The sequence below is a fragment of the Pseudonaja textilis genome, chromosome 1 (assembly GCF_049901715.1).
Source record: "Pseudonaja textilis isolate UNSWEBS1 chromosome 1, rPseTex1.2, whole genome shotgun sequence".
NCBI classification, from domain to species: domain Eukaryota; kingdom Metazoa; phylum Chordata; class Lepidosauria; order Squamata; family Elapidae; genus Pseudonaja; species Pseudonaja textilis.
This window is the reverse complement of record NC_141990.1, coordinates 215,696,253-215,724,044: the sequence shown is the minus strand read 5'-3', so window position 1 is coordinate 215,724,044 and position 27,792 is coordinate 215,696,253. Positions and strand designations below refer to the sequence as shown.

The window sequence follows — 27,792 nt, the reverse complement described above, 5'->3', positions numbered from 1 at the left end:
GACCCAGACATTGTTGGGGGCGATATAAGTAATATCTGTAAGCTGCTTAGAGAGAATTGTAAAGCACTATATAAGTCTAAAGTGCTATTGCTACTGCTAATATCTTTAAATTTTACTGAAGTAGGGCAAATGTTGTGTCCCTCGAGTATTGAATGCTCTGGGATTCAATATTCATTCTTGGAAATTTCACTTCATTCCTTCAGTCTGTATAAAGAGTGTACTTTTTAAAGCAGGTGAAACTTCAATTTATTAAAGCCCATTTACTGGATTCTATGGGCAAACTATACGGAGATCACACTCCCAAATTAGGACACACATCTATGGCATCAAAAAAAGAAACAAAAAAAAAACCTGTAGCAGAAGATTTAACAGGAAAAACCTTGCTAAATTCATTTTATTCATGAGAATGTTCTTTTTGATATTATTATGAAAGTGATGCAGATTACACCCTTAGCAAGAATGTGTACATTTCAGAAAAGATAGACATCTCCCTCATCCTGAATGGTCCATTAAATCAAGGATTTGTTGTAAAGCCTGCTAACTAAAACATTTTTCTCTTTTGTTTTTCCAGAACCGGAGCGCATTTCCCTCTGTAGCACCAGTTCCTTCTGGGCCAGTCTTAGTTGAAATAGAAAATCTTTCCCGGAATTCTGGAACAAGCCAACAGGATAAGAAATGGTATGTTACTCTGATCTCTCATCTTGTTCTACATTGGGAAAGAATGGTTATTGCTGGTCACTTCAGATATCTTTTGCATGATTGATTTTGGACACTGTTTATACTGTGTCATCAAAAAATAAAAATTGAGTTTTAAGTTTGGCAGCGGGCCAGCACTCATGACAAATGTTCTTGCTGCAGAGAAGATTGAATAAAAGCATTTGCACAGTATCATCCGGGGAATATTCACAGCAGTGAGTGATCAAGTAATGTTTGTAGAATGTCATCCTATCTTCTTTTCATTGTAAAATACTATAAAACTAGCTAACTGATCAGTAGCATAGGTTCCCCATGCAGGTTCCAAATTCTGCATGAAGAAGAGTTTGCATGCAGTAACAACTACAAATAAGAGCCTGAGTTTGGCTTAAATTGATATTTCTTGGTTCAGTCCTGAGCTATCCATTACGTTCAAGAAAACAAACTTCCTTTTGACTTCAAAAGCATATTGTAGCATTGCAGATACCTTGACTTGAAGTTATCTTAAGAGGTTCCGTTTTATTTATGATTACAATTTGACTTAGTCTTGTTTTAAACCACTTGGAGGTATGTTGAAAATACAAATTTAAATAACACGTGATACCAAATACTAAAGCACAGAAAATTGTCTAATGCAAATCCATCGATTCTATCTGTTGAATTCAACAAGGTCAGGACCTTAATTTTATATCTGAAGCTGTTTTTTTGCAGCTGCAATCCAAAGCTGAAATCAATAAGATGCTTTCTCTCTTCTTTTTGCCCTTGATTTATCCAGTGTCTGAAATTGAAGGTTTTTCTCTAAGATCTTGATCAATCAGTTTCTTCCTTCTCATGGTGGTGGTGTAAGGTGGTGGTATTTATTTATTTTTATTCTCATTTGTCTTACTGGTATGGTAACCTGTCTTGTATAAGCTCAATATAATTGCTGTGCTCATGGTTATTGATCCTTGCCTGTCTTTTTAAGACTCCAGCTCCAAACAATTCTAGCTGTGCTTTTACAATTTCGTGCAGTCTCAAGCTCATGTCATTTCTGAGAAAAGTAAGAGTGTGATTTAGAAAACCTGCATACTTAGATATGTGCTACAAATTGGGATTTTCAGTAAAGTTTGTTTTGCTTCCGTCTCTCTCTTCCCCACATACATGTATTCATGTGTGTATATATGCACATCTATATACACACAAAAGTACATGCATACACATACATACATCCCATATACATTCTCTATATGACTACAATATGAATATACTTATTAAGTGTTTCTTTCCTTAAACATGTCAACAAATCACAATTGAGTGTGATTTCCCACTCTGAATAGCTGGAAAAGGGTATACAGGTAGTCCTCGAGTTACAACCACAGTTGAGCCGAAAATTTATGTTGCTAAGTGAAGCATTTCTTAAGTTAAACCCATTTTATGACTTTTCTTACCACAGTTGTTAAGTGAATCATTGCCGTTGTTAAGTTAGTAACATAGTAGTTGAATGAATCTGGCTTTCCCATTGGCTTTGTTTGTCAGAAGTTTGCCAAAGCTGACCACATGACCCCAAGACACTGCAACCATCATAAATATGAACCACTTGCCAAGCATCTTGAGTTGTGATCATGTGACCATTGGAGGGGGGGGGTGCTGCAAAGGACTTAAGTCCCTTTTTTCAGTGTCGTCATAACTTTGAAGGGTCACTAAATGGACTGTTGTAAGTCGAGGATTACCAGTTACCAGTATGTGGTATGCATATTGCTTGCAGATGATTACTTACCCACCCCATAGAAAGCCTAGGTTTTGAAAATGAGCTTTGCAAGTTGCAAGAAAATGAGCTTTGCAAGTTTGCAAATGAGCTTTACAACCTAAGGTATAGCAGGTCTATACACAGCACCTAAAGCGTTGCCTGTGTTTTCCTAACCTTGTTGAGCCTTGAGTTTTCTTCTAAAGTATAGATGAGATCTGTGTTCAAAAGGTATTGCTGCTGTAGGAGGCCAGTGTATAAAGTGCAAAGCAATCTTTTATGACCTTGATAGAAAAGCGGCCCCTCCCCCAAACTGGTGTGCTGAACAGACTGGCGATTAGTTTAGTTTTTAGTTTACTTTATTGTCATTGCACCTCATACAACAAAATTAAATACCATCTTCAGTGTACATTATGACTGTGAAAATAAACACAAACACACATCCTTCACATTCTGTACATTGAATTGAAAACCCCTGATATTGCATTAATATTGCACTATACAGTAGAATTCAATGGGGTTACTGCCCTGGGATAGAAGCTATTTTTCAGCCTATTTGTCCTTGTTTTTATTATCCTGTACTGTCTGCCGGATGGTAATAGTTCAAAAAAAAAGGGTTCCCAGGATGAGATGGATCTTTGAGAATGTTTTGAACTTTCTTAAGGCAGCGGGAGCTATAAAGCTCTCCCGATTCTATTTCTCCCGCCGACAGATAGTTGATTTTGCCACCAAAGCTGATAGGAAAGCATGCCATTCTTTTTATTAACAGAGGGAACGGATTAGTAGGCCTACATTTTAATAAATCTATATTGTAGATGTGATCCTTCTAACAGGCTGAGTTGTTGTGTTCAGTGGAGGAAGGGAAAGCAGTAAAGATATGTTTGGAGCTGTAGAGTCAGTTGGGTGTGCTGAGCTGCAAAGTTTGGAATGAGGTTAAGCAGAATGTGTTGACGTGGAATGGATGCCTGCTTAGTGGAGAATGACCTGAATGTCTTGATGCTGTTTACAAGGGCTTTCTTACATCGGCTTCTTTCCTGTCTCTTTTAATTGGGCCGTGACCATGATTGGGCTTTCGGTTTCTTCCTGCCGTTCCTTTATGAACAGTCTTCTTTAGAGAACATTTTCCAAACCCAGTACTCCAAAGACTATAATAATTTAAACCATTTTAATTGGATAAATATCAATTTACTAAAGGAATGGTTCTTTATATTGCTAGAATCTTGAAATTATGCTCCACACCACCAGTATTTGAACTAAAATGCTGCAGACCTATCAAGAATGTGTATTGCATTACCATTCAGATAGTTCCCATGAACATTTTTCCTATTCTTAGCAAAGTACATAAGCTGTAACATTGACCTATATTTCATGCTACCAACTTTTTGAGGTTAGTTTGTTTTCCCAAGAAACAGCTGAAACCTATCCAAGTCTTTGTCTTCCAAATTCCACATTTAAATGTGGTATATAGTGCTTTTTTGATGATTAAAAAAAACCATTGGATCTATATAGGAACAGACAAGATAGGTTAGCAAAAGAGTTACCTGTTCTTCTGCCTATGCCATTTATTCTGAAAGAAATCCAGAATGATATTTATCTGGAGCCTAAGGAAAATTGATACATAGACTATTTTGAATATCTCTTAACCCTCAAACCTTTAAGAAAACCTTGAACAGGTGATCAGCAATTGTATCATTTCAAAACACGGTTGATGTTTTATTAACAGTCATGAACATCAACTTATCATAAAATAAACGTTCTCTCGGTGAAATATGAATTAATATGATAAAGAACCAAATCCTTAACATAAATAAAACAAGTGTGATCTTGATTAAAATTGTTTCTAAAGAAGACTACTAGATGCCTTAACATTCTGCATGCTTTTTAATCTACATTACTTTTATTGCCATATTCTAGTTTGTATACCACCCTTGTGGTATAACTTTGATGTTCTGAATTTAACCTTACTAATACTTGGCTTTAATTAAATCCCTCATTTTTATGAAAAACAGCATCAGTGGCATGCTGGCATATCTAGCGTACTTACATTTGAACCTCTTTCTTTCACCATAGAAAAATTATTTGAAATATTTCCCCAATCCATAACAGAACTAAAATTGTAGGTGACCACTATATAACTGTGAATAATCTAATACAAACCCAACAGTTGTAATTTAGGAATTACAAATTTTGCCTGGTTTACACAAAATAATTAGCCATAAACTTAGTCTACAGATGTTTTTATAAAAGTTTAACTTTATATATTATAATGAAACAAACAAATCATCTGTGGCTTAGCAGACTGTATGAGGCTTAAATATAAAAAAGTATATCATTTCTTTACAACCCTAATTATTTTTTCTACTTATCCTTGAATACCCTTAACCAATGGTCAACATTTGTGAACATTTTAGAACACTGGGATTTGGGGAGTGTTATGTACCTTTCCCAACATTACTAGAATAGTAAGAGTTAACATATTTTGTATTTTTAGTGTCAAAACATCCTTTTATCAGACTAAGTAAATGAAAATAAAAATAATAACATAATTTTCTCAAAACATAGGTAGGGATTAAATACCAAAATGTACAGGTAGCCCTTGTTTAGCAACCACTATTGGGACCAGCAACTAGGTTATTATGCAAAGGAAACACTAAATGAAATCACAACAATGTTGTGATCTTACTTCAGCTTTCCTGTGTTTTGCAGTCTTGGTGATAGGAACTCACACTGCACATATCTAAAACAAATCAGACGGTTAAACCCCCACAAGCAGATATACATATCAACTGGATCATACATTCTACAGCAATGGCCCCCAATGTTTTGGGTACCAGGGACTGGTTCCATGGAGGGAGTTTCTTCCACAGACCAGGGGGTGGGGACAACTGGTTTTGCATGTTCTGGGTCCTACACATGCACAGATGGGGCTTTGCTCATTTGCATGCCTGGTTCCTGACGGGCTGTTTCCTGGTGCCAGTCCATGGCCCGGGGTTGGAGATCCTGTTCTACAGGATGCACAACCATCTATTTTCAAGAGTACACGTGAAGTTTGAACTTCCTTTTTGATTTAAAAATGTATACCCTCATTTGCTAATTAAATTGTAATTGAAAAAATCAGTAATTTCAAAGAGTCTGGTGGATGATAGATCTCTCTTAGTTGTGTACCATAATAGGCACCTCAAATTTAAACATTCATTCAGTTCCTGTTATAAAATGTTAGTGATTAGGACTCATAAAATCTCAGATCAATACATGAGTTAATATGTTTAGCTTTAAAATGCGATTTTCTAATTTAGAAAATTGCATGACTTCAAATAAAAACATAATATTATACATACATACATATAATAAAACTGCAAATTTCATTTGGTCATGTGATAATACTAAAGGTTCCTTAAGGACCCAAGCACTGGATAATCACCTTGTTTCTAGAGAAGTCCTCATTCTAAACATACAGACTGCTTAATATAGCTTGGCAGAGTTACTCCAATTAAGTTTCTCATGCAAATATCAGGTTACAAAAGGGAAGAGTAAATTGGAAGCTGAAGAAAAGCTCCCAGCTCTGCTTCTTTTTTATCTGAATGTCATTAGTGTAGCTAATAATACCCTCCAAATCTATTAATCAGTAAAAACTGGCACATCTTCAATAGCTGTGTGCTTTAAAGTACATTAAAGTTACTTCTACCAGGCAACAAAGCTTATTGTATTACCTTGGAGCGAGAAATACCATAGGTAAAGTATACATACCATCTTGTTTTTCTGGTTGATTCAGCTCTGGAAATTTAATTTTGCATGTTCCTGAAATGGACTTTAAGCACAGTAAAATAAAAGGAGCCATGTTCGACAAGCAAAATCTATACCGGTGCATTCTAAGTAGCATGTTGTGCATGAAGTACTTTTTCTAATCCTTCACCAAATATAACCACAATCTTTACGTTGAACTGCTTCATTTTGTGTCCTTGCTTTAGGTTCAAAATGATTTTTTAAAATCGTACATAGTTATTGTGTTAATACTAGTCTGTAAATCCTGAACATTTTATCATATGATTTAAATGCTTCATTGCTGCTATGTATGTATAATGCACTCGCTTTTGTTCATGAGCATTGAAGCTGAAGGTGAACTTCTAGAAGCTCTAACCAGTTTGTTCAATGCTGAGAATATAGTTTATTGACAGCTGAGGAGTATTTTCTGCCTATCCCTGATTTAGTTCACAGATATATTGCTGTGTTTATACACAAAGGAAATATTGTAGACACTGACTTCATAGGCTTTAAGTGTAGAATGTGATAATCCATGGGAGATGTTATATATTAATTTATTACTTTATTTGTTGGTTAGAGAAAGCGCTAGATGAAAATAGAGAAGTATTCAAAGTTAATTCTCGTATAGATTACTTCAAAGCCAGTGCATCCTGATAGCAGCATGAAGGGTTTAAATTGTAAGTCCATTTCCTAAACCTGTGCTTGCTCTTCAAGAAGTTTGCGCTTGCTAGCCTGACTTCCTCAACTGCATCTTCCACTTTCCATTCTCTCCCTTTATTTATACCTAGATACTAACTGTGCCCCATCCCATTCCCAAACCAATCTAGGCCCCGTGATGCTCGTGACTGCTCTCAACGTGGTGGAAATGCATGGAACATGTGGTCCACGCCCTCGGCCCACACAGTGGATAGACACTGCAATGACTTTGTCCGTGAACACAATGTGAAGAATGCAGGAATGTACAGACAGGCTTATGGTTCTGGTTTCCAGACTACTGTGGCTGACCTGTAGGACTTTTGATCTTAAGGAAATCTTGACTGTCCTCTGGAATCATGAATGCTTTGAAGGGCTTGATCTTTAAGAGATAATCCCATATGCCAATATATCCGAACATGAATGAACAGCATAGATGTTTCTTTTAAAAAGGAGATGTTTTCCCACTGGTGGTTTTACATTGGGGGGCGGAAAGGATCTGTGCATGCTTTTCTTAATGGGGAGGAGGTGGGTAAAGATGAAATGGATTCCTTGTTTATGACAAAGCTGCTTGTTCAATCTATAGAAACCAATATTTTGCTCGCCAGGTGGAAAGATACCAACAATGATTTATTGATTCTTTTCATATAATTGTTTTCTGGGTTTTGGAAGAGAGCAAAGAGGTCTACTGCAGATATAATAGAGCAGGTTAAAAAATGTTCTGTTTGGTTCTCCTGCACTTTTGATAATGTGCCTATTAATAACGTTATAAAATTATGCTTTTTATATTAAAGTACTTTCAAAGAAATGTGAAGGAATGCAAAACAAGGCGTTTGAAGGTTGCTTTCTGTTCTGAGATTCTTTGTTTTAATGCAGAAATCTATTAAATGGCAAAAGGTTTATCCAAATAACTACAAAGTTGCCTCTACTATATTCCTATTGGTGTAATGCTGTCATGCTATCCCTGTGGGATCAATTCTTTTATGCTCAAGCATACCTGATAAGACAATATCAACTACAAAACCAGTGCTTGCTTATACTTAGGCAATGCTACTCTTTCATTTTTTTCATTGTTTTGTGAAGTAAAATTGCATCATTAAAAAAGGTGCTTCCATTCTGATCAGAGTGAAATGCATTGTTTTCTTTTTATATTCACCACCAAATTATTTAACTGCAGTTCCCTTGATAGTTGGAAATTTGAAGACTTCTGTCCAAAATACTGTATATGTGGGGTACTACACACTGTTTTGCAGAAGTGGCCTCATTTTGCTGTATTAAAGTGCTTTCATTGCAATCTCATGTACCCTGGAGATGTTCCAGAGATTGAAAAGATGTCTGCCTGTTGCCTGGAGAGATTAGATCCTTGTCACCTTGTCACTGAGAAAGGCGCTTCATCAAGAGATCTCAGACCAAAAAATGGAGGTTTTCTGGAACTGTTTCTGGCTCCCAGAGAAATTTCACATGATCAAAGGCCTTATTTGCTCTAGTCACACCTTTGAATGAGAGAGTATTGACAATAGGATGGAAACCACAATGACAGACTACACTTTGCATGGGGGTGGAGGAAGCAGAGTGACATGTCTCTTGCTTTGCTGGAGGTAATTGTAAATGAAGTAGCCTTGAAAAAAGTTATAATAGATCTATTAAAGGAGATGGGGGGCTTGCGGGGGGGAGAAATTACGCAGAGGGAGATGGAAGGAAATGTGAGAAGAATTTCAAAATAACCCCAACTTTATTTTGTTAAGGTAAAACAGAGAAAAGAATCCCTACCATCCTTGCTTTTTAAAAGGGTTTTCTTTGAGGAGCTGACATCAGTCTAGAAAGCTTATCCAAGGTAAAACAGAGAAACTTGGATAAGCCTTCTAGATTGATGACAGCTCCTCAAAGAAGACCCCTTTAAGAAACAAGGATGGTCAGGATTCCAGGAATACATATGATATTATGTACTAAAATTAACAAGGTGTGTTTTTTTTTTGACAGCCTGTTCACATTCCCCTCTGCCCATCTTAAAAGAAATCAAAGTGGAATTATTTTGAGTTTCGTTCCCCTTCCTCTCTAACTCAAAACTCTGTGATCTTTTCTGCAAGTCCCCTTTAGCAGCTCTAGCTTTTTGCTTTCCCCCTAACCCTTAACAGCTCTCCTACATTTCCTAAAACCATATCTACATTCCTTTGCAACAAGGGTTGTCAAAATTGCGGTCTGCAGGCCGGATGCATCACATGCTGGCCATGCCTGGTTTAGCGAAGGGGGAAAACGTCACGATACGTCACGTGATGACACTGTGATGACACTGAGTTTTGACACCCCTCTTTACACTAACTTAGCAAGGCTTTGCCAAATCAGATCCTACTCCATTTACTGTAATAGGGTTGGCTGTGCCTGATAAGTTGCAAGAACTGATCAGGTGAGAGCTGGTTCTTACATAAATAACCATTTCCAAAATAATCAATAGCTACAGTCCTACCCTTCTTTATATCAAAGGAGCAAAAACAACAACCCTAGAACCTTCCTTCCCTAATTTTCTGCTATATAACTTCTCATTTGAAAGAATTTGCTGGAATTCTTGTATTTGTTGCTTGAATAATCTTAACAAATCTTCCTAACTGCAGTTCTGAGGAAGGCGTTTCTTGGGACAAATGGCTCCCAGTCCAGGCTAATATCAAAATCCTGATCGACTGATATATATAACAGTAGCTTCTGTGGGTGAGAGAGGTGCTTAAACAAAAGCATAGTTTTAAAAACTGCTGAACTATATGTGACATTCAGTAATTTGGCGTATATGGCTAAGTGCTGTAAATATCCTTTAAAAAATTAACATAGACATAAGGATCATTTTTCATTTTTCCCAATTGAGAGCCTTGAAGAAAATGCTAAAAAACATTTTCTAATCATCGTTAGTCGGCAAACAAAATGTTTCAAGGTTGTGGGAGCCACTTTTTTTCTCACACAGATCTTTTCAAGTATCCAGATGAGATGGCAAGAAAGCAGTAAAGGTATGTGTGGATGGTGGTGGTGGAAAAACTAAATATGTAAGCTATGCCATATTTTAACCAAACTCTGTTATGGCTTAGTATGAACCTAGCTACTTTGCTGCTAAAAGCCAAAATCAGACCAGATTACTGCTATATATATATACAGTATTCAGCTTTGTTCGGGTATTTTCCCACGTCATTATAGTTGTGCTTTTAAAGTTGTAGCAATGTTTTGGCAGAATCTCATCTGCCATCATCAGGTTTCTGTATTGTGTTCGCACAACTATAATGACGTGGGAAAATACCCGAACAAATCTGAATACCATACATGTAAGTACCCATGAAAACTTAAGAAAATATGTATGTATGTATGTATGTATGTATGTATGTATTTCTTGCAGCTTCTTCCTTACACTTTCTTTGCTTAATTTCCAGCTTCATTAATCTGGGCAGCACAAAAAGTTTGCTCATTTTGGCTCTAATATTACTGTCTAATATAAGCATGCTGAACCATACAAGGTGCTAATTCAACTAGGCACAAGGCATTTTACACAAATAACATGTATCTTAATTATTGTCTAAGCTGAATATTGCAATTGAGTACAGAGTAGCTACCATTACAATTAACACTCATCAGAATCTGAAACTTTGTTTTTCCAGTTCATGGTCTCACCTTAGACCATGGTTAAAATTCTTGAGTGGTAAAAGGAGTGAAATGGTATCATTTGTATTAATCACCCAAAGGAATTAAACATCTTATACAAACCACAGCTATCTGGGATTTTTTTCTATCAGGCCAGCTCAAGTTATTTTTTGTTAGTAATTAGTGGCCTTGTGTTCTGCTTCTACACTACGAAGAGATTTGGATAAATACAATACTATTTCTCTGATTTTAGAATTATTGGCACCTGTTCAAAATCCTGAAGATTGATAAGAGAAGATCTTTTTAATCCTCCACAAACACCATATTTCTATTTGAGGCTTTAGAAGAGATCAAAAGTGCCATATACTTTTGTAGCTCTCCAGTGGACTCCTTATCAACTGGCTGCAAATCATCTGGATAGAGGGGATTGATAAAGGTTGAAAAAAATAATTTAAAAATCATAATGACCTTATCAGGGCTGGTACCATCAAGGACCAGCTAGAAGGCTTCATTTTCCTCACTGTCTTTCTACCCATTTCAGCCCCCCTGTCTACATATGTGCTGACTGGACAAAAAAATCCAACGAGGTGAAGCAGCAACAGCCATCCAGTTCTGTGGGAGTTCTTGTATGCAAGCAGGCAAAAGAGAAAGTTAAATTTATATTAATCCTATCTCCTAAAATTGTATGGCAATACTGGGTGAAATTAATTGACCCTGACACTAATCCTGGGTACTTTTTGTTTAACCGGGATGTGATCCCAATCTGTAGTAACCCTTTATTGTGTTTGAAAAAACACTGGAGCAATGAAGCCATTGTGATTTTAGAAGGATTTCTATAGCCCTTCACCTGCAAACTAAAACATAACTTTATTCTATTCTATTATAAAAAGAGAGGCAGCCTCATATAAGATGGAAGCACCTTACAGGTTTCTTGCCCTTCTTGGATTGCTCAGCAACGCAAGATAATGACTGCTGCATGTTATTAGAACTAGATCAAGCAAATTTTACTACAACAACAAAAATGATAGCATAGTTCAGTGATTTTCAACCTTTGGAATATGCTGGTTGGAGAATTCTGGGATTGAAGTCCAAACATCTTAGAGTTATCAGGGTTGAAAAACACTGGTCTAATGAGATTTTAACCTCTGGTGGTGACATGATTTATCTTATTTTGCTTTCTGTTCTGATTACATATGTGAAGTATGAAAAACAATTAAATTCCCATTGCTTGTGTTTGGGCTACAAATATATCCAATACACAAAAATGTGTGTCTGTCGTTCACGTTTTATTGCAGAAGCAACTATCTGTTGGGGCACTCAGTGTTGTGTGAGCAATTGTACACAAAATTGTCCTTGCTGTTGTACAAGGTAGCAATGGATTTATGAAAATACTTCTGATTTTGTTTTGTCTTCATATTCATTTAAATCCCCACATTTATCTATAATAGAGGTATGCAATATGTTTTGAATTCAGAATGTTTCAAGCTTGCCTTTAGTGGAAATGTTTTGAGATAATTCTGAACATCCATCCTGTAAATGTTTGAGCTCAAAATGTTGCCTTCAGCTAAAAATGGACTATTTTTGCTCAGAACTTTTCCAAATGAACAACACTGGGACCCTCCTGGAAGGATTAGGTAGAGTAGCTTTGGAACAACTGTTCAAATTTGAGCCATCTCAAATTTGAATTTTTTTTGTATGTTACTTACTTATGTATTAGTTATAAGCAAATTAAATACAATTAGAAATAGTTAAAAATATGAATGCCTTCCGCTGTACGGTTACTTAATTGGGGGGGGGGGAAGGAAACATTGTTTAAATGCTAATATTTATATAGAGTCATCATTTAAAAAAAACATTTGTATGAGTAACATCAATTTAAAGGTGTATAATGTACAGACCTATTTGAATTTCTAAAAGTCTTTATTTCCTTTTCCTAACTATGCAGCATGCCTCTGACTGCTGATTTGCTTGATAGCAAAGACATGTTGGACACTTGTAGTGACAGTGCTGCTGGTTTTCCTCCTGCCGAGGGATTAGGTGAAACGTTGGAAGGGGGAGATGGTACAAAGGAACCCCCCTCTGAGAATATAAATCTTGTTGGTAAGGCACCGTCAGTAGTGAGACACTTAGATCACTTTATTGGTAGGCTGAGTGGCTTACAACTGTGTCTCTGATGTGTTCTTATACTATGAAATAAGCATTTTTAACATCTAATGGTTTCTATTGACCATTATTGATTCCATATATTCAAAAAAATGCAGTGGCAAGCAATCTCTCTCCTTTCCCTAATAATTTCTTAGTTCAAATAGCAATTGCTACAATTTCTTATTCTCTCCTCTCCCCCCCCCCCACCCCATGCATGGGATTATTTTGTTTTAGCAGCATTTAGTAGTAAATTCCATAAGTGCTTTGCATAGCTATGGAGATTCTCAGTCATCCAGGTCATGGTTGTCCCAGAGGTGCTTTTTTCAAGAAGCAGTTGGACTTTCTAGGTTTTTTTTGAAGGCGTTTCGCTTCTCATTCAGGAAGCTTCTTCAGCTCTGACTGGATGATGGGGAATGGAAGGATTTATACTCCTTGCAGATAGCTGGTCATTTGCATTCTTTTAGCAGGTCATTAAGGTCACCTGGAGATTTATCTGAAATACACTAAGGCAGAAGCTTGTCCACCCCAAGGATAAAACACCCAGACAAAAACAGAGCACTGGTATATGCAGTGCAATGCAGTGAACCATCTGCAGATCTGTACATTGGGGAAATGAAACAACCACTTCATAACAATGCACGGCACAACATGGGAGAACAAACACATCAGACTAGATTCAGCAGTCCATCTGCATTTAAAAGACCAAGGCCACTCCTTTGAAGACAACAAAGTCCACGTTTTGGACAGAGGACCATCTGGTTTGAAAGAGGGGTTAAGAGGTCATCTATGTCAAAACTGAACAGCCCTCTCTCAACAGAGGGGGAAAGTTACAACATCATCTATCTTCAATTTACAACACAGTCCTTTCAAGAATTCCAAGAAGGCTTCACACCAGTGTGCACCATTCAGATGACTCTGATAACACAGATAAACCTCCAGGTGACCTTAACAACCTGCTAAAAGAATGCAAATGTCCAGCTGTCTGAAAGGAGTATAAAGCTTCCATTCCCTACCATCCAGTCAGAGCTGAAAAAGCTTCTTGGATGAGAAGTGAAATGTCTTCAAAGGAAAAAAAAGAAAAACAAGAAAGTCCAGTTGCCTTTTGAAAAAAAGCACCTTTGGGATAAGTGCTCTGCAGTTACCAACTTGCACAGTCCTATGTTCAGGGAAGTGCAGGGATTAGCCAAGCAACTTATTTGCCTAAAACTTATTTTGTCATGAGTTATTCTTCTTCTTGTAAGTAGCAATATGTTGTCCCTGTAATGACTGAAAAATTCCAAAACCCTCAAGCTTTCCTTGGAATTATCTCTTCCAACCTACTAGATATGTAAAATTATTAAATTTTGCAAAGATTTTCAGATGATGTAGCTACAAAGTACCTCTTAACTGTGACTGTATAGAGCAGGGGTGTCCAACCTTGGCAACTTTAAGACTTGTGGACTTCAACTCCCAGAATTCCTCAGCCAGCTTTGCTGGCTGAGGAATTCTGGGAGTTGAAGTCCACAAGTCTTAAAGTTGCCAAGGTTGGACACCCCTGGTATAGAAAGTCTAAGAGTAAATAACAGTTATGTCAAGGGATGAAATGCCAAAAATTTATAGAGCTTTATATCAATCTTGGGTTCTGTATATCCAGTTTCTTTCTTCCTCTCTTCCTCTAGTTGATGAACCACCCCTGAAACTGAAGCACCTGGAAACTGAGTTCACTCCCGTATTGGTTTCCCAGTCCAGTATAAACATAAATGTCAGCAAGCAGGTATTGCATACTTTCTCTTCCCAGAAACATGGGGTCAGGGTTTTTGCTATAACTGCTGTTTCCCATAATGTTTTTGTTCATGCAAGATAAAAACTGCTATGTTTTGCATCTTAGCGACCATGTTTGGTAATTTGAAAGTCTGCCAGATTGACAGTGCCAAGCTCATGAAGGGCATGCTGGCACAGAAGGGAGCAATTAGTTTTTAATTAGATAGGCATTCCAATCTCTTTTGCTTCTGGAATGCAGGGAATGATAAATGCTTAACTTCAGTATATTTTCTATGTGTTTAGGAAGAGTAATACTCTGTATCTATACCTGCATCTCTTCTAAAGGACATTCTGTAATGAGCAGTAGGTGGAAAAATGTGTTTGAAAGAACAAGCTTAAGCTATATTGACATGGCAGAATGTTGGAGAAGCACATCCAAAAAGTATTTCGGGACCACCGCAACAGTTTTTCTTTCATGTCAGAAGCTTAGTTCATTTCTAAAAGCTTTCAACAAAAAAGATTAAAATTCTACTTATCAATGTATTCCTAAAACACAATGTTCTATATACAATAATTAAGTTAAAGAATCTGAGCTTATCTCCTCAATCATCCTGTTTTTACGTATAATAATGAAAATTCTGAGGGTGAGGCCAGGCAACTGCATGATACACTTTCTCTGGATGCATTTCAAGTCATCCTTGGACCTGTGCTTAAGCACTGTGACACAGTCAGCTAAAGTAGGATTAATGCCCTTGGCTAAAATAAACACTAGGCAGTTTTCAGGAGGGCAATCTGACCTGACAGGTGCTTTTCTCCTTAGAAAAAATAATTACCCTAAGAAAAATACTGCTTCCTGTCATTTGAGACAAGTAAATATTTATTGTGAGATGAGATAGTTTACCTTGCTGAGTTAGCTCTATTAAATTATGGCAATATCTGAAGGAAAAGGTCTCATAAGACATTAAATATGTGTTCCAAGCACTGAATCAGGAATCCACATATTCATTCGTTTGATTAAAAAACAGGAGGATAAATTTTGAAAACTAAACAGAAAAAATAAGTAACTTTTACTTTTCTCCTTTCTACCCAATTTTGCTTAAGTAGTGATGAAACCTGATTTGGAGTGAAAACCTTAAATCAGTGTTGTTGAGGAGGGTACAGATAGAGAATAATGGAAAATCTTAATTCTGTTATTTTTTTGGGGGGGGGCAAAGGAAATTTATATAGAAATTAATTTTAGCCATATAATATAGAAAAAAATATATTTTACATGTGAATGCTGAATGAAAAGCTTGGGAAATATCTTTCTGTGGTATACATCAATATGTTGAAAGTTGATTTAATTGATCCCGCCTGACGCAAAGTTCTGTAAATCAGTATTTGCCTCTTTTGAATTTTCAAAAATTTTGCATGTTGTTTTGACTGGGTATTATCAGACGTTCATGTGGGTTCTTCGGATTTAGTGCTTCATTTGAGTTATCTATTAGAAGGCCAATATGATATAAATCTATTAGATATATATATATAATATATCTATTAGCCAATATGAAAAAAAAAAATAGTTGCCTCTCCCTAGTTCAGTCTGTTCAATCAAAGTGATAACTAGGGCCAGTTCTATAAACATTTCATTAAATAATTAGAGCTGATGTAGACCAACCCTGTTCAACATAAATTTCACAAATGCTGGCTCTCGTCATCACAGTGTTATTCTTACCACACGGTTTTATGGCATGTCATCCCCCTTTCCAAATAAAATTATGGAGACCTCCATTAAAAATCATTAATATCAATTAGAAAAAGTTACAAAAAAACAATTTCTAAAGCTAAGAAACTCTAATAGTCCACAAGCAAAATTCTAATCTTGCAGTGATAAGGTTTATCATAGTGAAACATCCAAGGAGTACTTCATCCATCAAAATGTTGTAAAAATAATTCAGGAAATCACAAAAAAAAAAAATTAGAACAGTCTGCAAATCTCTCTCAATGTAACTAAGGTACTAGATAAAAATCTGTCCCTGAGAAAGTAGCAAGATGGAAGCCATTACTCATTAAGAAGAAGAAAACTGATGCTCCTCCTAAGTTTGTCAAAAACACACCTGGGTGACCTTCTGCATTCCAGGGGGAACATTCTATGGACAGTGGAACTTCTGATCTGATATAGATGTTACTGTGCCTGGTAGGACCCAAACACACATTTTACAATAAAGAATGTTATACCAGTGCTTGGACGTGGAAATGGTAATGTCATATTTGGGAAACATTTTACTACATTAGAAAGGAAATAAATTATGCTTTGAATTGGAATTTTTCAGGAAAATATCAAGCTATTTTGTGTTGAAACTGAAACTTAAACTGGCCATACACCAAGAATGTGCTCCCAAGCATACCAAAAATCTGTAAGAGAATGGATGCCGAATACATTTAATGGTGTGGATTAGCCAACTCAAAGTCCAGACTAAACCCCATAGAAATACTGTAAAAGGTTCCTAATGAGCAATCAATGCTATAAAATCCTCAAATGTTACTAAGTAGAAATTGTTGACCGTGCAATAATGGGCCATAATTCCTGAGGTGAGGCCATGAATCACTTCAGGTATTACGGCCATGCAATAATTGACCATCATTCCCGAGGTAAGGCAGTGATTAGTAATTTACAGAACAGATTTAGTTGAGGTTATTTGCAGCTAAGGCAGTTCAACCAATTACTAAATATTAAGGGTTGTTCACAATGGCACATCACAGGTTGAATGACTTTATAAACATAAATAAACACTCAATTCAGATGTTTATTCACTCAGGCTGTCTTTTTCACTAAGGCCTTAGTGAAAGGCTACACAAATTGAGTAAATAAGTAAAATGAGGTTCTGATTACATAGGCTTTGAAATATACGCAAAAATTCAGAAAATCCAAGTATTTTCTTTGTAGAACTGCATAGCAGGTAAGTGCACTTATAAATTAGCTCTGTTTTGTAAGCCTTTTGAGGATGTTCCATGTGTGTGTAAGTTTCTGAGCCATAGCAATTGTCCACGGTTTATATATGTACTGTACAATTCAACAGTGAAGAAATATTATTTGCTTTCCAGGTTTTCAGCATTTTTCTGCTAGATAAGAATAGAAAGAAAAATGTTCCTTATTTTATAGGAAGCTTTTATCTTCATTAAAACTGGAATATTACCTATAAGATTAGATACCAAAATTATTTAGTTACTGAGGAAAAGAGCCATATATAAATAACTTAGTCTACTAATGCACACAATGGCTTGGTCTTATCTCCTTAGTATAGTTTCTGTTCTGGAATAGTTTTAGTGCTGATTAATCCTATATTTCAAATGGAAACACATAATAAGGCAGAGTCCTGCTCCAAAGCATATATATTATGTGCTGGCTGTGGAAGCTGTATTCATTCCTTGTATGTGGTGTTCTTGCTGACTGTTCGCCTAATGAGGAATGCTGTTTATAAGTGTAGTTTTGTTTATTTCTAGGAGGAAGTTGTGAAATTGACAGATAAATGCCTGAACAATGTAATTGAGAGCCCTGTGAACACTTCTATGCGCTTGCCTCCGGATATTAAAAGTAATATTTTGAAGGCCCAGGTGGAGGCGGGGCACAAAGTAAGAATTTTGCTTCTGTAGTTATCTTTTTTAATATAAAAAACTAACTTTAATTTTCTGTAATACTTTGAATCAATATTGATACTTTGTTTATCCTTAGTCTCTAATTTACTTAAGATAATGTAAGCATCTGTGCAGAACCTGTTCATAATCTTCTGTCACCTACAGATGTGTTGATAGAAGCCCACTCCCTCCATCTGTTCTACATGAATAAGTGTTTTCTCAGTAGATGGGAGTGGGATGTGTTACACTGCTGGAGGCTTAGGCAAATCTGAGAATCCTGCTGAAGAGAACGCTTGGGTGAAGTCATAGCCATTTTTATGCTGAATCCTCAGAAACAGAAAATAGAAAAAGGCTTCTTATCATCCAAATCTAAGGAAGGAGCCTGTGCTAGAGAGAAATTGCCACTAGTATATTCAGCCTGGTCTTCGAAACATTCCAAAGCTTACTGAAAAGTGTCTTAAGATAACTTGCCACAGCCAGCTCACCCAGCTAACCCACCCTGGGAAACTCAGTGTCAGACAACTTGCCCAGAATAACTCGATGCAGCCAATTTGATGCAGGATGATTCGACATCAAAGAGAGATAACTCTACTGTTATCTGCCACTATTTCTTTGACATTATCTCAATTTTTGTCATTCACATTTCATTTTGTCCCTCCTTGACAAAATCATTTCTTTAATGATTCTATTCCACCATTCTTTTCAACGTTTCTTTAATAATATCTCACCTTGAGTTATCCCACTGCGAGTTGTCCTGCAGCGAGTTGGCTGAGGCAAGCTAGTCCCAGTGAGTTGTCCCATTCCATAGTGAAAAAAGCAAGAAATGGCTGGGCTCAGCCAATTTCTCTGGATTCACTTAGTGCTACGTTGAGAATATCTGTAAAGGAAGAGGGTTGCTGTTTCTTATCCCAACATCTACCACCTAACTTTGTTAAGTGGAGGCATCATAATCAATCTTCTATCATCCAGAACATTCTCCAACCAGGCACAATGGGAGCAGAAAACTTGGTTGCATGTCATATCCCGCAGTGGTATAATGCATTTTTAGGAACACATAAGAAGTGGCAGAGAAAAGCACTTGTGTAATGTTAGGCTGCATTGCCCTTTGACCTTTCAGGGAAAAAACGGTTTTAGATTATATCAGCAATAAAATTAATTTTTCTGAGTTGTAATTGTGTTTCTTTTAGGTGGTGAGGGAGGGAAGCATATCTGGCAACAAGAACACCAATATTCAAGATACAGCTGGAAGGTATCAATATGGAGCTTGACATGTGCTGAAGATTTCTGCTCTGTGGTGTGAGCAGGTTCCTGTACCCACTTAATAATGGATGAAGCCACTTGTAACAAAGTTATTGTAAAACTGATGTTAGTGGTTTTTAAATGCCTACAGAATAACATTTTGGGGGGAATATTATTAACCCAACTTGCATTACTGTGGTTTAGTCTTGTTTCTGCTTAGTCCTTAAAAAGGAGGCCCTGTGTCTTATTCGACTGAAATTCTAGAAAATTGAATATCCTTATCTAGCCCAGAGAATAAATTCATTGGGACAGATTATTCTGTTGCTTAAGAAGGTAGCATTGATGATAAACTCCTGTGCCTTGCACCCCTGTCTTGGGTATCTTTCTGTCAAAAATTGTTGGGGAGGGGGGGGAGTGTCAGAACGTAGAGATATGACATACTGGTAGTCCTTGGGTTACATCCATTCATTCAGTGACTGTTCAAAGTTACAGTGGTGCTGAAACAATGGACCTATGACTAGTCCTTGAAGTTCAGGCCACTCCACATTTATAATCAGCAATCTGCTGCCCCCACCACTGCATTTACCTATGCTTCTAGCACCTGCTTGGGCACTCACCCCTCTGGCCTACGTTCCCTAGTATCTGTCCATAGTACCCACCCTAGCTGTCACCCAGAAACCTGCTTGGGGCTTCCGCTACTTCTTGCTTAACAAGCTATGTGGTCCTGTTGTTACAACTGCAACAGCCGGGATTACTTTGCCAAGCATTACAAATTCTAGTCCCAATTGCCCTTATAAGCCAAGGACTACCCAAATAAATCCCTGCATCCTTTTTCATTTTAATAAAGGTGTGGTTAAAGTTGATGTGTGTTTATGAGAGAGAGAGAGAGCACTAAACAATGTAAATCTAAATCTCTCCAGTCATAATTCTGTACTCCGAAGCACTGCTTATAGAGATGTATCGCATCACACACCTTCTCCTTGTATTGATAGTCTGGCAGAAACACAAAACATGAGGTAAATGTGCTTATCCAGTTGCAGTTTTTCTAGGTTATTCATGTCCCTTTTTCTTGCCTCAATACCGATATCCACAATGACAAAATATTTCCAGGAAACGGTTTGCATTAAGAGAGATCCAAGCTGCTTTTTTTTTTTTTAATGCTGAAAGAATGTTCTTGGCAACAATGGAAAAGAACTCAATTGTTTCATTTTTGGCTCTGCATTGTTTAGAAGCGTTTTTCCATCAGGAAATGAGAAAAACAGCCCCCTGAGAACCCTCAGCCCTGTCTGCCAGGATCCACTGGAGGGACTAAAAGTGATCCCAGTCACCAATGCCTTCATTCTGTAAGTCTTCTTGTGGGTGTGTGGGGTGAGGGTTATTCCCACTGGAAAATGGGAATGCATGAAAATCTGGGACAAAATAATCAAAGATCATTTTATGGACCACTTGACAGGCTCACTCAGTTAATTCTGGTAATGTTCAGTCATGTTAGGGTTCTGCTTTTCTGTGGGAAAAACAAACAGCCATCAATGTTGAATAGAGGATATGTGCCCCTCTACTGAATATTGCTTCTTGTTGAATTGGCAAAAGAAAGACCCCTTCCTGAACCTTAGTTTTCCAATTACTGAAATGATTAAGTGAATTTTCATAGTTAGCAGGAGAAGCATCAAGATATGCTCTAATACAGGAATGAAATGATGTAATTCCAGAATAATTTAAAAAAACATTTATTGGTTAATCAATTTATATGAATCTGCTCTTTATTTTTGATGTTGTAGACTGGTAGTTAAACTGTTAGACTTCTTTGTGGCAGAAGCACTTTCCTGTCACTCTGTGATAGAGAGTTGGATATTTTTTATTCCTTCTACTTCATCACTGAAAGCATGGAGAACAGCAGGACCACAGATTCTGGCAAGAGTACGCCAGTTGAGCCCTAAACTAAGCAAGTTCCCCCACTATCATACTGTGCCTCAGGACTTAGCAGGAAGGCAAATTATTTGGGCAGCAGCTCCTGTGGTCAACAGTTCATATGGCACTGATTTGCAGGAATTGCAAGTGACAGCAGTTCCCTCACACATGCTCTGTATCATGACATCTTTACACCTTCCAGGAATGAATTCAACGGGAATATTAGTGCCCCTGAGTCCAAAGATTGTGCAAATCCTACTGATCTGGTTCCTAGAGAAGAGGATGTTCTTGTAAAGGTATGTTGCTTCTTTGTGGCGAGCAGTGTGGGTCTTTAGAAGCGCAAGATGAGAAGTCCCAGGCAAATTGCTTGTGTTAAAATGAGTTGTGCAATTTCTGTAATTTTGCATGAAAATGGAAAATAAGATCTTGGCAAATGAGATCTTTTTCATGCAAGGATTTTCACTATCAAGAGAAGGAAAAAGGGTAAGGAAGTGAAGAAAAGTCCTCCATGTCACCAGTCTACTCTTTCCAATATATAGATTATCCCCAAATAGAAATGCTATTCATTAAACCATAATTTGGTGTTATGTATAGAACCTTTGAATTGGGGGGAAGAATGGTTGGAATTGGAAATATAAAAATCTGATGATATATTAAAATATTAATTAAAATTGTGGAAATTTACATCAGCTTTGAATCGTGGGAAGCACAAAAGGAGGAAGCCATTCATATGAATTTATATTGCAAGCAAATCCTGTTTTTAAAGGCATTTTTCAAAGATTGAAGTGCTAGATATTTTATAAAATTGTGGGGGGATATAGAAATTTTTTTACATCTAATTTAAGTCCACTGGTTTGTGTATGCTATCTTACAAGACTCAAGAGCCAGTTCGGTGTAGCAATAAAGGAGTGGAGAGTAAGGCACCATGAGTTCTAACCCTCCCTTAAGCCCAGAGTCAAGTCATTCTTTTCTCAGCCCAACCCACCTCACAGGGTGGTTGTCATAGGGCCAATAGAAAGAGGAAGCCACTCATTTATAGCCTTAAACAGTACAGATTAAAAGTGGGTTATAAATCTAATAAATAAGTTACTGAGTGCATTGCTTCAATTCACATTGTTGCTGAAATTTAAATCCATGTATGTTAGAGCCTAAAATGTGTTTGACAAAGGGAAACGGTGATGTTGGGCAGCACTCATAAGATCGGTCATAACCTTGTAGCTTTTTCAAAAGTGAATGAATCTTTACAAAACACTCTGGAACTTTTCTCTAATTGAGCGTAACTTAACTATTCCATTTTGCAGAGTTCCTCCGAGAGCATGGAGATTTTGTTGACATCACAGACAAAGAATTTAATTGACTTTACAGAAGCCACACCTCAGGTAAGAGTAATAATTAAAACGTAGATGTTGTTTCATTGTGTAATTTGAAAAATATAATTGCCTCTACTCTTTTTTATTTTCAGTAAAGCTTCTTTGAGCTGGTGTTTCATGATTAGTTTAGTTGATATGACACTTGGCTATGTTACAATATTATGAGTTTTTTTATGTTTCTTTTACTTTTAGGTGCCTTCACCAATAATTATGCCCAGGTGGTTAGTGCCAGTAAGTTATTGAATAATCCTTATAAACAATTAATTTTTGCATTCTTTTGTACGTCCGTGTCTTATTATTAGTAAGTCATTCAACTGTTGTTAAGAAGTGGTACAAATCAGTATTGATTAAGATAGTGTCTAAAAGTCTGCCATTTCTATTGCATGATGGATGATAAACATTTCCAGCTTTATCAAAAGAAACCATTGGCCACCTGGAAGTGGCCCTTAATTCTTCTGAATAAAGGCAGGACTTCCCAGTCCATTCTTCAGTCAGGTTCCTTCCTTGTGGCTATGATTGAAAATTATTCCCCTTACTAATTCGGAACTACTGTATTTGGAGGATCTGTATATTCTGATCTGTCTCCAGGCTACCTTCTCCCTTGAAGAGTGATTGAAGGTGACCAATTCAAGGGCTATATCAGGCTTTGCACTGCACTTCCAAGGCTGCATCCCAAAAACATAACCAGGTGTCACCCCAATTTGGGAGGAGGGAGATTTGGGAGGTTGTCAATGGGTGTGGTAAGTTTTTTTTTTTTTTTTTGAGGTTCAAGAACTCATTTTGCTTCTCCCCTAACCATCGCTCAAAACTGACGATGATGCTAAAACATTTGATGCTGGGGTGCATATTTTACCCCCAGAAAACCTCCTTCTGATAAGTCCTGCTAGTTAATGGTTTTTATAAATTTTATCTTGACCATTATCCCAATCCAAATTGGTCATTATCCCAACCATTGTATCTCACAAATTGGAAGGAAAAGCTATGAAGGAGAAAAGATAGCCTGAAAGAAAACATTCTAGGACAAGGGATTAATTGAGCATTTATTTCACATATTAATCCTTATCTGATATGGCATTTGCATTTGATAGACATGTACCTTTGCTGACATGTATCAAAACAACCGTACCTCAATCACTTTTCTGACTTTCCTTTGGTTTCCTTTATAGAGTGGACTGACTTCTAATGGGCCTCTGGGAAATGATGTTACTTTATCTCTTAAGACAACTAAAATAAACACTGAAGCCCTATTGGCTACTGACTTATCACCTCCATTGTACCCCTCTGAAATCACACCCAGGTAAGGACTTGCTTTTCATGAAAGTAAAACAGTCCTCCCTTTCCCTGTCTGTTATCTTCCACATGTTCTAGCCAGCTAGTCATCATGGGAAGTTAAGTCTACAACATTAACAGCACACCACTTTGAGGAACAATGGTATGCTGAAGGAATTGTACAAGTTTCAGATTATTGTATATAATGTATAGTGCATGTCTTACATGACAATACTTGCTGGATTCTTACTAATCCAATTCTTCTGTTAGGTGTTGTGAACACTGTAATATGTTGCAATTCCCAAGCAGTCTGTTAGGTCTACCAAGTTTCACTAGTAATTTTCTGGTCCTCTTTGTGACTCAACTTTAGCAACGTAAGAAAGTAAGAACATTATATCTGACGTTCCATTTACAGTGAGTAAGTTCATTAAGATGCTTTTAAAAGTGGGGTGTCATTGGGTATATGATACAAACATTTCTCTGTTCATAAATACTTTTTAAACTATATTTGCTCTGTGTATCAGATACTTTAAATTACAGTGTTTCTGAAAGATAATGTGGATATTCGATGACCTTGTGCAGCTGCAGGGCCTGAAGGATAAAAGGTTGGAGATACCCAATCCTTACTCCAAGACCACACCCCCAGCCCTTGCCTCTTGCCTTAGTCGCCTTCTGATCAAGAGGTTGGAGGAGAACTGTTGCTCTCTTTTCCAACCCATCTATGCTGGAATGTAGCTTTCTTGATTGTTTCCCCTCCTGCCACAAAACTAATTACATCCCCCCCCCCCAAAAAAAAAAAACACCTGGAGAAGGAGGGGGTTGTGGATATTTCCTTTGGTTGTAGGCTGAGATTAGCACCCCTCAGGGAGATCCTGCTTAAAACTTTTCCAGACAGGGAATATATCTCTACTTTGGGAATGCTACGTGACATCCCAACATGCGTGGAATTGTTTGCTTTTCACTTGACCTTTAAGTTAACATCAGCCAGGTATGATTCCAGGATAGGCTTTCTGTTTATCATCCACCCAAGTTTATGTATATTTCTTTTTCTTCACAGTCCTGTTACTGAAGATACTACTCGACAGAAATGTTTACTCACCACTGAACTCTGAGCTTCAACAAATCTAATTTCCTAGTGTAAAAGACTTACCTGACACTAAGCCATGCTTATGCCATGGTTAACAAAGAATGGTTGCTTTACAGTAAATCCTTCAACTGGAACTAAGAGTATGATTTTAGGACACAGAGCTGCTGGGAAACCTGAGTATCTCTTGCAAAATAGATGGGAACAAATCCTGAGATGACATGAAATCCTCAGGGTTTTCATCCATTAAAATGCTTTTGCTAGAGAATTCCTTCCTGGTTTATAGGTGCAAATGAAAATGCTCGCAGGGATAAGCTTTTTTTCCCCCTGGCTTAAACACAGTTACGGGAAGGCTGGCGGTGACTGTAAAAGAAAATAGCAGTGACATTTTTACAGTCCTTTTTTTGTGGCCATTTTTATCTCCTTTTGTATTGTTACCCAGCAAATGTTCTTGATTTTAATCTCGTTTCTAGACTCCACACTTTCGCTAATCATCTGTGGAAGTGAAAATGCAGCACCTTGATTGCAATTTATTCTGCTGGCAGATACTCTCATAAACATGTCAAAGCTACTACATGTGTGCATGGATGACTTTCACGATTTGTTCCATTAAGACGCTAAAATATTGCTAGGTAGACAGTGCATCTGGTATGGGGTCCTTGGTGCTTTCTGAGCTTAGTTGCTTTCTTGCAGAAAACATACTTGTTCTCTTGGCCTGTCAGTATTAGTTGGAAAGGTCTTTGTGGTTTCTTGATTCGGTTGTTTACTATTAGCTTATTTGTCTGAGTTGGTAGTTCCTTGATTGGGGTTTTCTTTACTTCTTGATTCTTGGTCTAGTGTTAATCTCTGCTCATCTTCGTATTGATTGCTGGTGATGAACTGTTTTGGTCTTTTTGTTTCTTTTTTGGTTGTTTGATTGTCTTTAGATAGGATAAGACACTAACATGTATAAAAACACAAACTATAAAGTCCACTCTCTTTAGCACTGATGATGCTATCTAGTTTGGTAAAAAAAAGTCTGCAAGAAAACAACCAAGTTCAGCCATGAGCTATAGATACTCTCCTGTATCAGTGAACCCAGTTTCTGCTAGATTAGGTTGAAGTGCTAGTCTGCTTTGGGCTTTCCACTAGCTACTTTTTAGAAAGTTCTAAGGTTTGTGCAGAAATAATCTGAGACTTTTAAGATCGCTTCAAATGCATACAGTGAGAATTTACTGTCCTTTTTGTGTGCTCCATTCTGTACCTTTCTTCAAGTCTACTTAGTAATCTTGTAGTTGGAATATGTATTTCGTTCATGACTGGAAAATTAAAACTATACCAAGGTTATGCCAACTTTCCTATATTAGATGAGTAACTATTTATATATTGGATTCCTTCCTTTGTGCATTAAACTGCTGATTGAACTAGTTTGAACTAAACCTATATTCTGTTACAGACTCGGGCGGGGGGGGAACTAAGCAAACCCCAAGTTTAATTTATGCTTAGAATTTTTGAAAACAAAAAATACCCTTGGGCTTGTGCAGTTAAGATTTATTCCTGTGGGTCAGGGGGATCCAACTCATCCTGCATCTTCTGTCCCTTTTTAAAATAAGCAAGGAAATTGTACAACGCCTTAATTCTGATTCTTCCGAAACGGCTCTGCTTGCTGTGCATGATTGAAATACTAATCTAAAGTCTTAAGTCATTTAAAAACACGATTTATTACTTCTCCATCTGTTTCTGATGGAAGACCTATAAGCATTTAGGCAAGAAAGCAAGTAAACCTGAGTGCCATGAATTTCTGGATGAACACTGAAGGGAAAAGCAAACCGGCCCCGTCAAAAGCTTCTTTCATAGTGGAAGTGATGTTAAAAATGCAAATGTCCCTATTGTTGCTGCTTGTGAAATAACACGAGCTACTTTCCTTTGATCTGCGATACTTGTTTTAAGCAATTGCTTCATAAAATAGTATAATGGGAACGGGGGTGGGTGGGGGGAGAGGGAGGGGCACTGAGGCAAATAGCATCAATAACCAGACCTCAGGAGGAATGACTTTGAAATAGCTGAGGTAACATTTAATTGGTTATTGATTTTTCAGACGTTTCCCTGAGCCAATGTTTTTATGAACCTTACCTGCATTTTTACAAAGGATGAAAATATTTAGGGTGACACTATCTTAATTCTCGATGTAAGAATGAGGAGAGGTCGGAGAACATGGTAGTGTTTGCCTATTATCCAGAAAGATAGCTCTGCTACCTTGAATTGTCTGGATAATCCTAACCGCTAGAATTTTGTGCGCTCTTTTTTTTTTTTATCCAACAGCTGTTGTCATTGTATTTTACTAAGCTGATGTACTGCTGTGACAAAAACAAAAGAAATTAAGAGAGCTAGTTTTCAGTTTTGCTTTTTTTTAAAAGAAATATTAGGAATTGTTCTTATAGTATCACTGCTCATTTGGCAATATATTTACTGTTTTGATCCTTACTCATTTAACTGACAGAATTTTATATATCCTTTAAAAAAAGGAAACTAATGTGGTATAGAAAATGGAATACTGTTATTATTGGCTCCACATTTATCAGTGGGTAAAGTCTCCTTGCAGATATGTACAAAGACAAAATTACAGCTATCACATAAAGAATTGAAAGCCTTTTGTCAATAGAACAGCCTCCACTGCAGGTCTCTAATGGGGCATCTGGAAACTAACTTAGTGTCTCTTTTGATTGATTAAAATGGACCAAAACAGCAGATTCTTTTGCTTTGACTAATGAATGCAAAATTGCAATTAGTGTTTATTAGCAGCCATTGTTCACCGTCAAGCAAGGTGTCCACAGATGCTTGAATTAGCTTGCATTTTTAACAACAATCCTGTTTGTCTGCTGAAGCTTTTCCTCTGGTAAGATAATTACGAAGTTTTTCCTACAAATGCAATTTGTCTGCATGCATAAAGCCAAGTC

General features: G+C 37.1%; 1 protein-coding gene across 4 annotated transcripts in view; it reads left to right on the top strand.

Moving 5' to 3' along the window:
• EPB41L5 (erythrocyte membrane protein band 4.1 like 5) overlaps positions 1-25,817 on the top strand; it is a 59,428-nt gene extending 33,611 nt beyond the window's left edge. For 2 of the 4 annotated variants that reach the window (XM_026708118.2, XM_087920458.1), the window contains exons 16-26: positions 572-678; positions 12,432-12,586; positions 14,290-14,384; positions 17,855-17,983; positions 19,174-19,235; positions 20,455-20,568; positions 21,336-21,429; positions 22,435-22,512; positions 22,696-22,734; positions 23,670-23,800; positions 24,830-25,817. In XM_026708118.2, coding sequence (XP_026563903.1) covers positions 572-678; positions 12,432-12,586; positions 14,290-14,384; positions 17,855-17,983; positions 19,174-19,235; positions 20,455-20,568; positions 21,336-21,429; positions 22,435-22,512; positions 22,696-22,734; positions 23,670-23,800; positions 24,830-24,884 — 1,059 coding nt within the window. In that variant the 3' untranslated portion in view covers positions 24,885-25,817. Of the gene's footprint in view, positions 1-571; positions 679-7,005; positions 7,992-12,431; positions 12,587-14,289; positions 14,385-17,854; positions 17,984-19,173; positions 19,236-20,454; positions 20,569-21,335; positions 21,430-22,434; positions 22,513-22,695; positions 22,735-23,669; positions 23,801-24,829 lie in introns of those variants that run through there. The other 2 variants (XM_087920459.1, XM_087920460.1) reach the window with 1 other exon arrangement.
• The last annotated feature ends 1,975 nt before the right edge of the window (positions 25,818-27,792 follow it).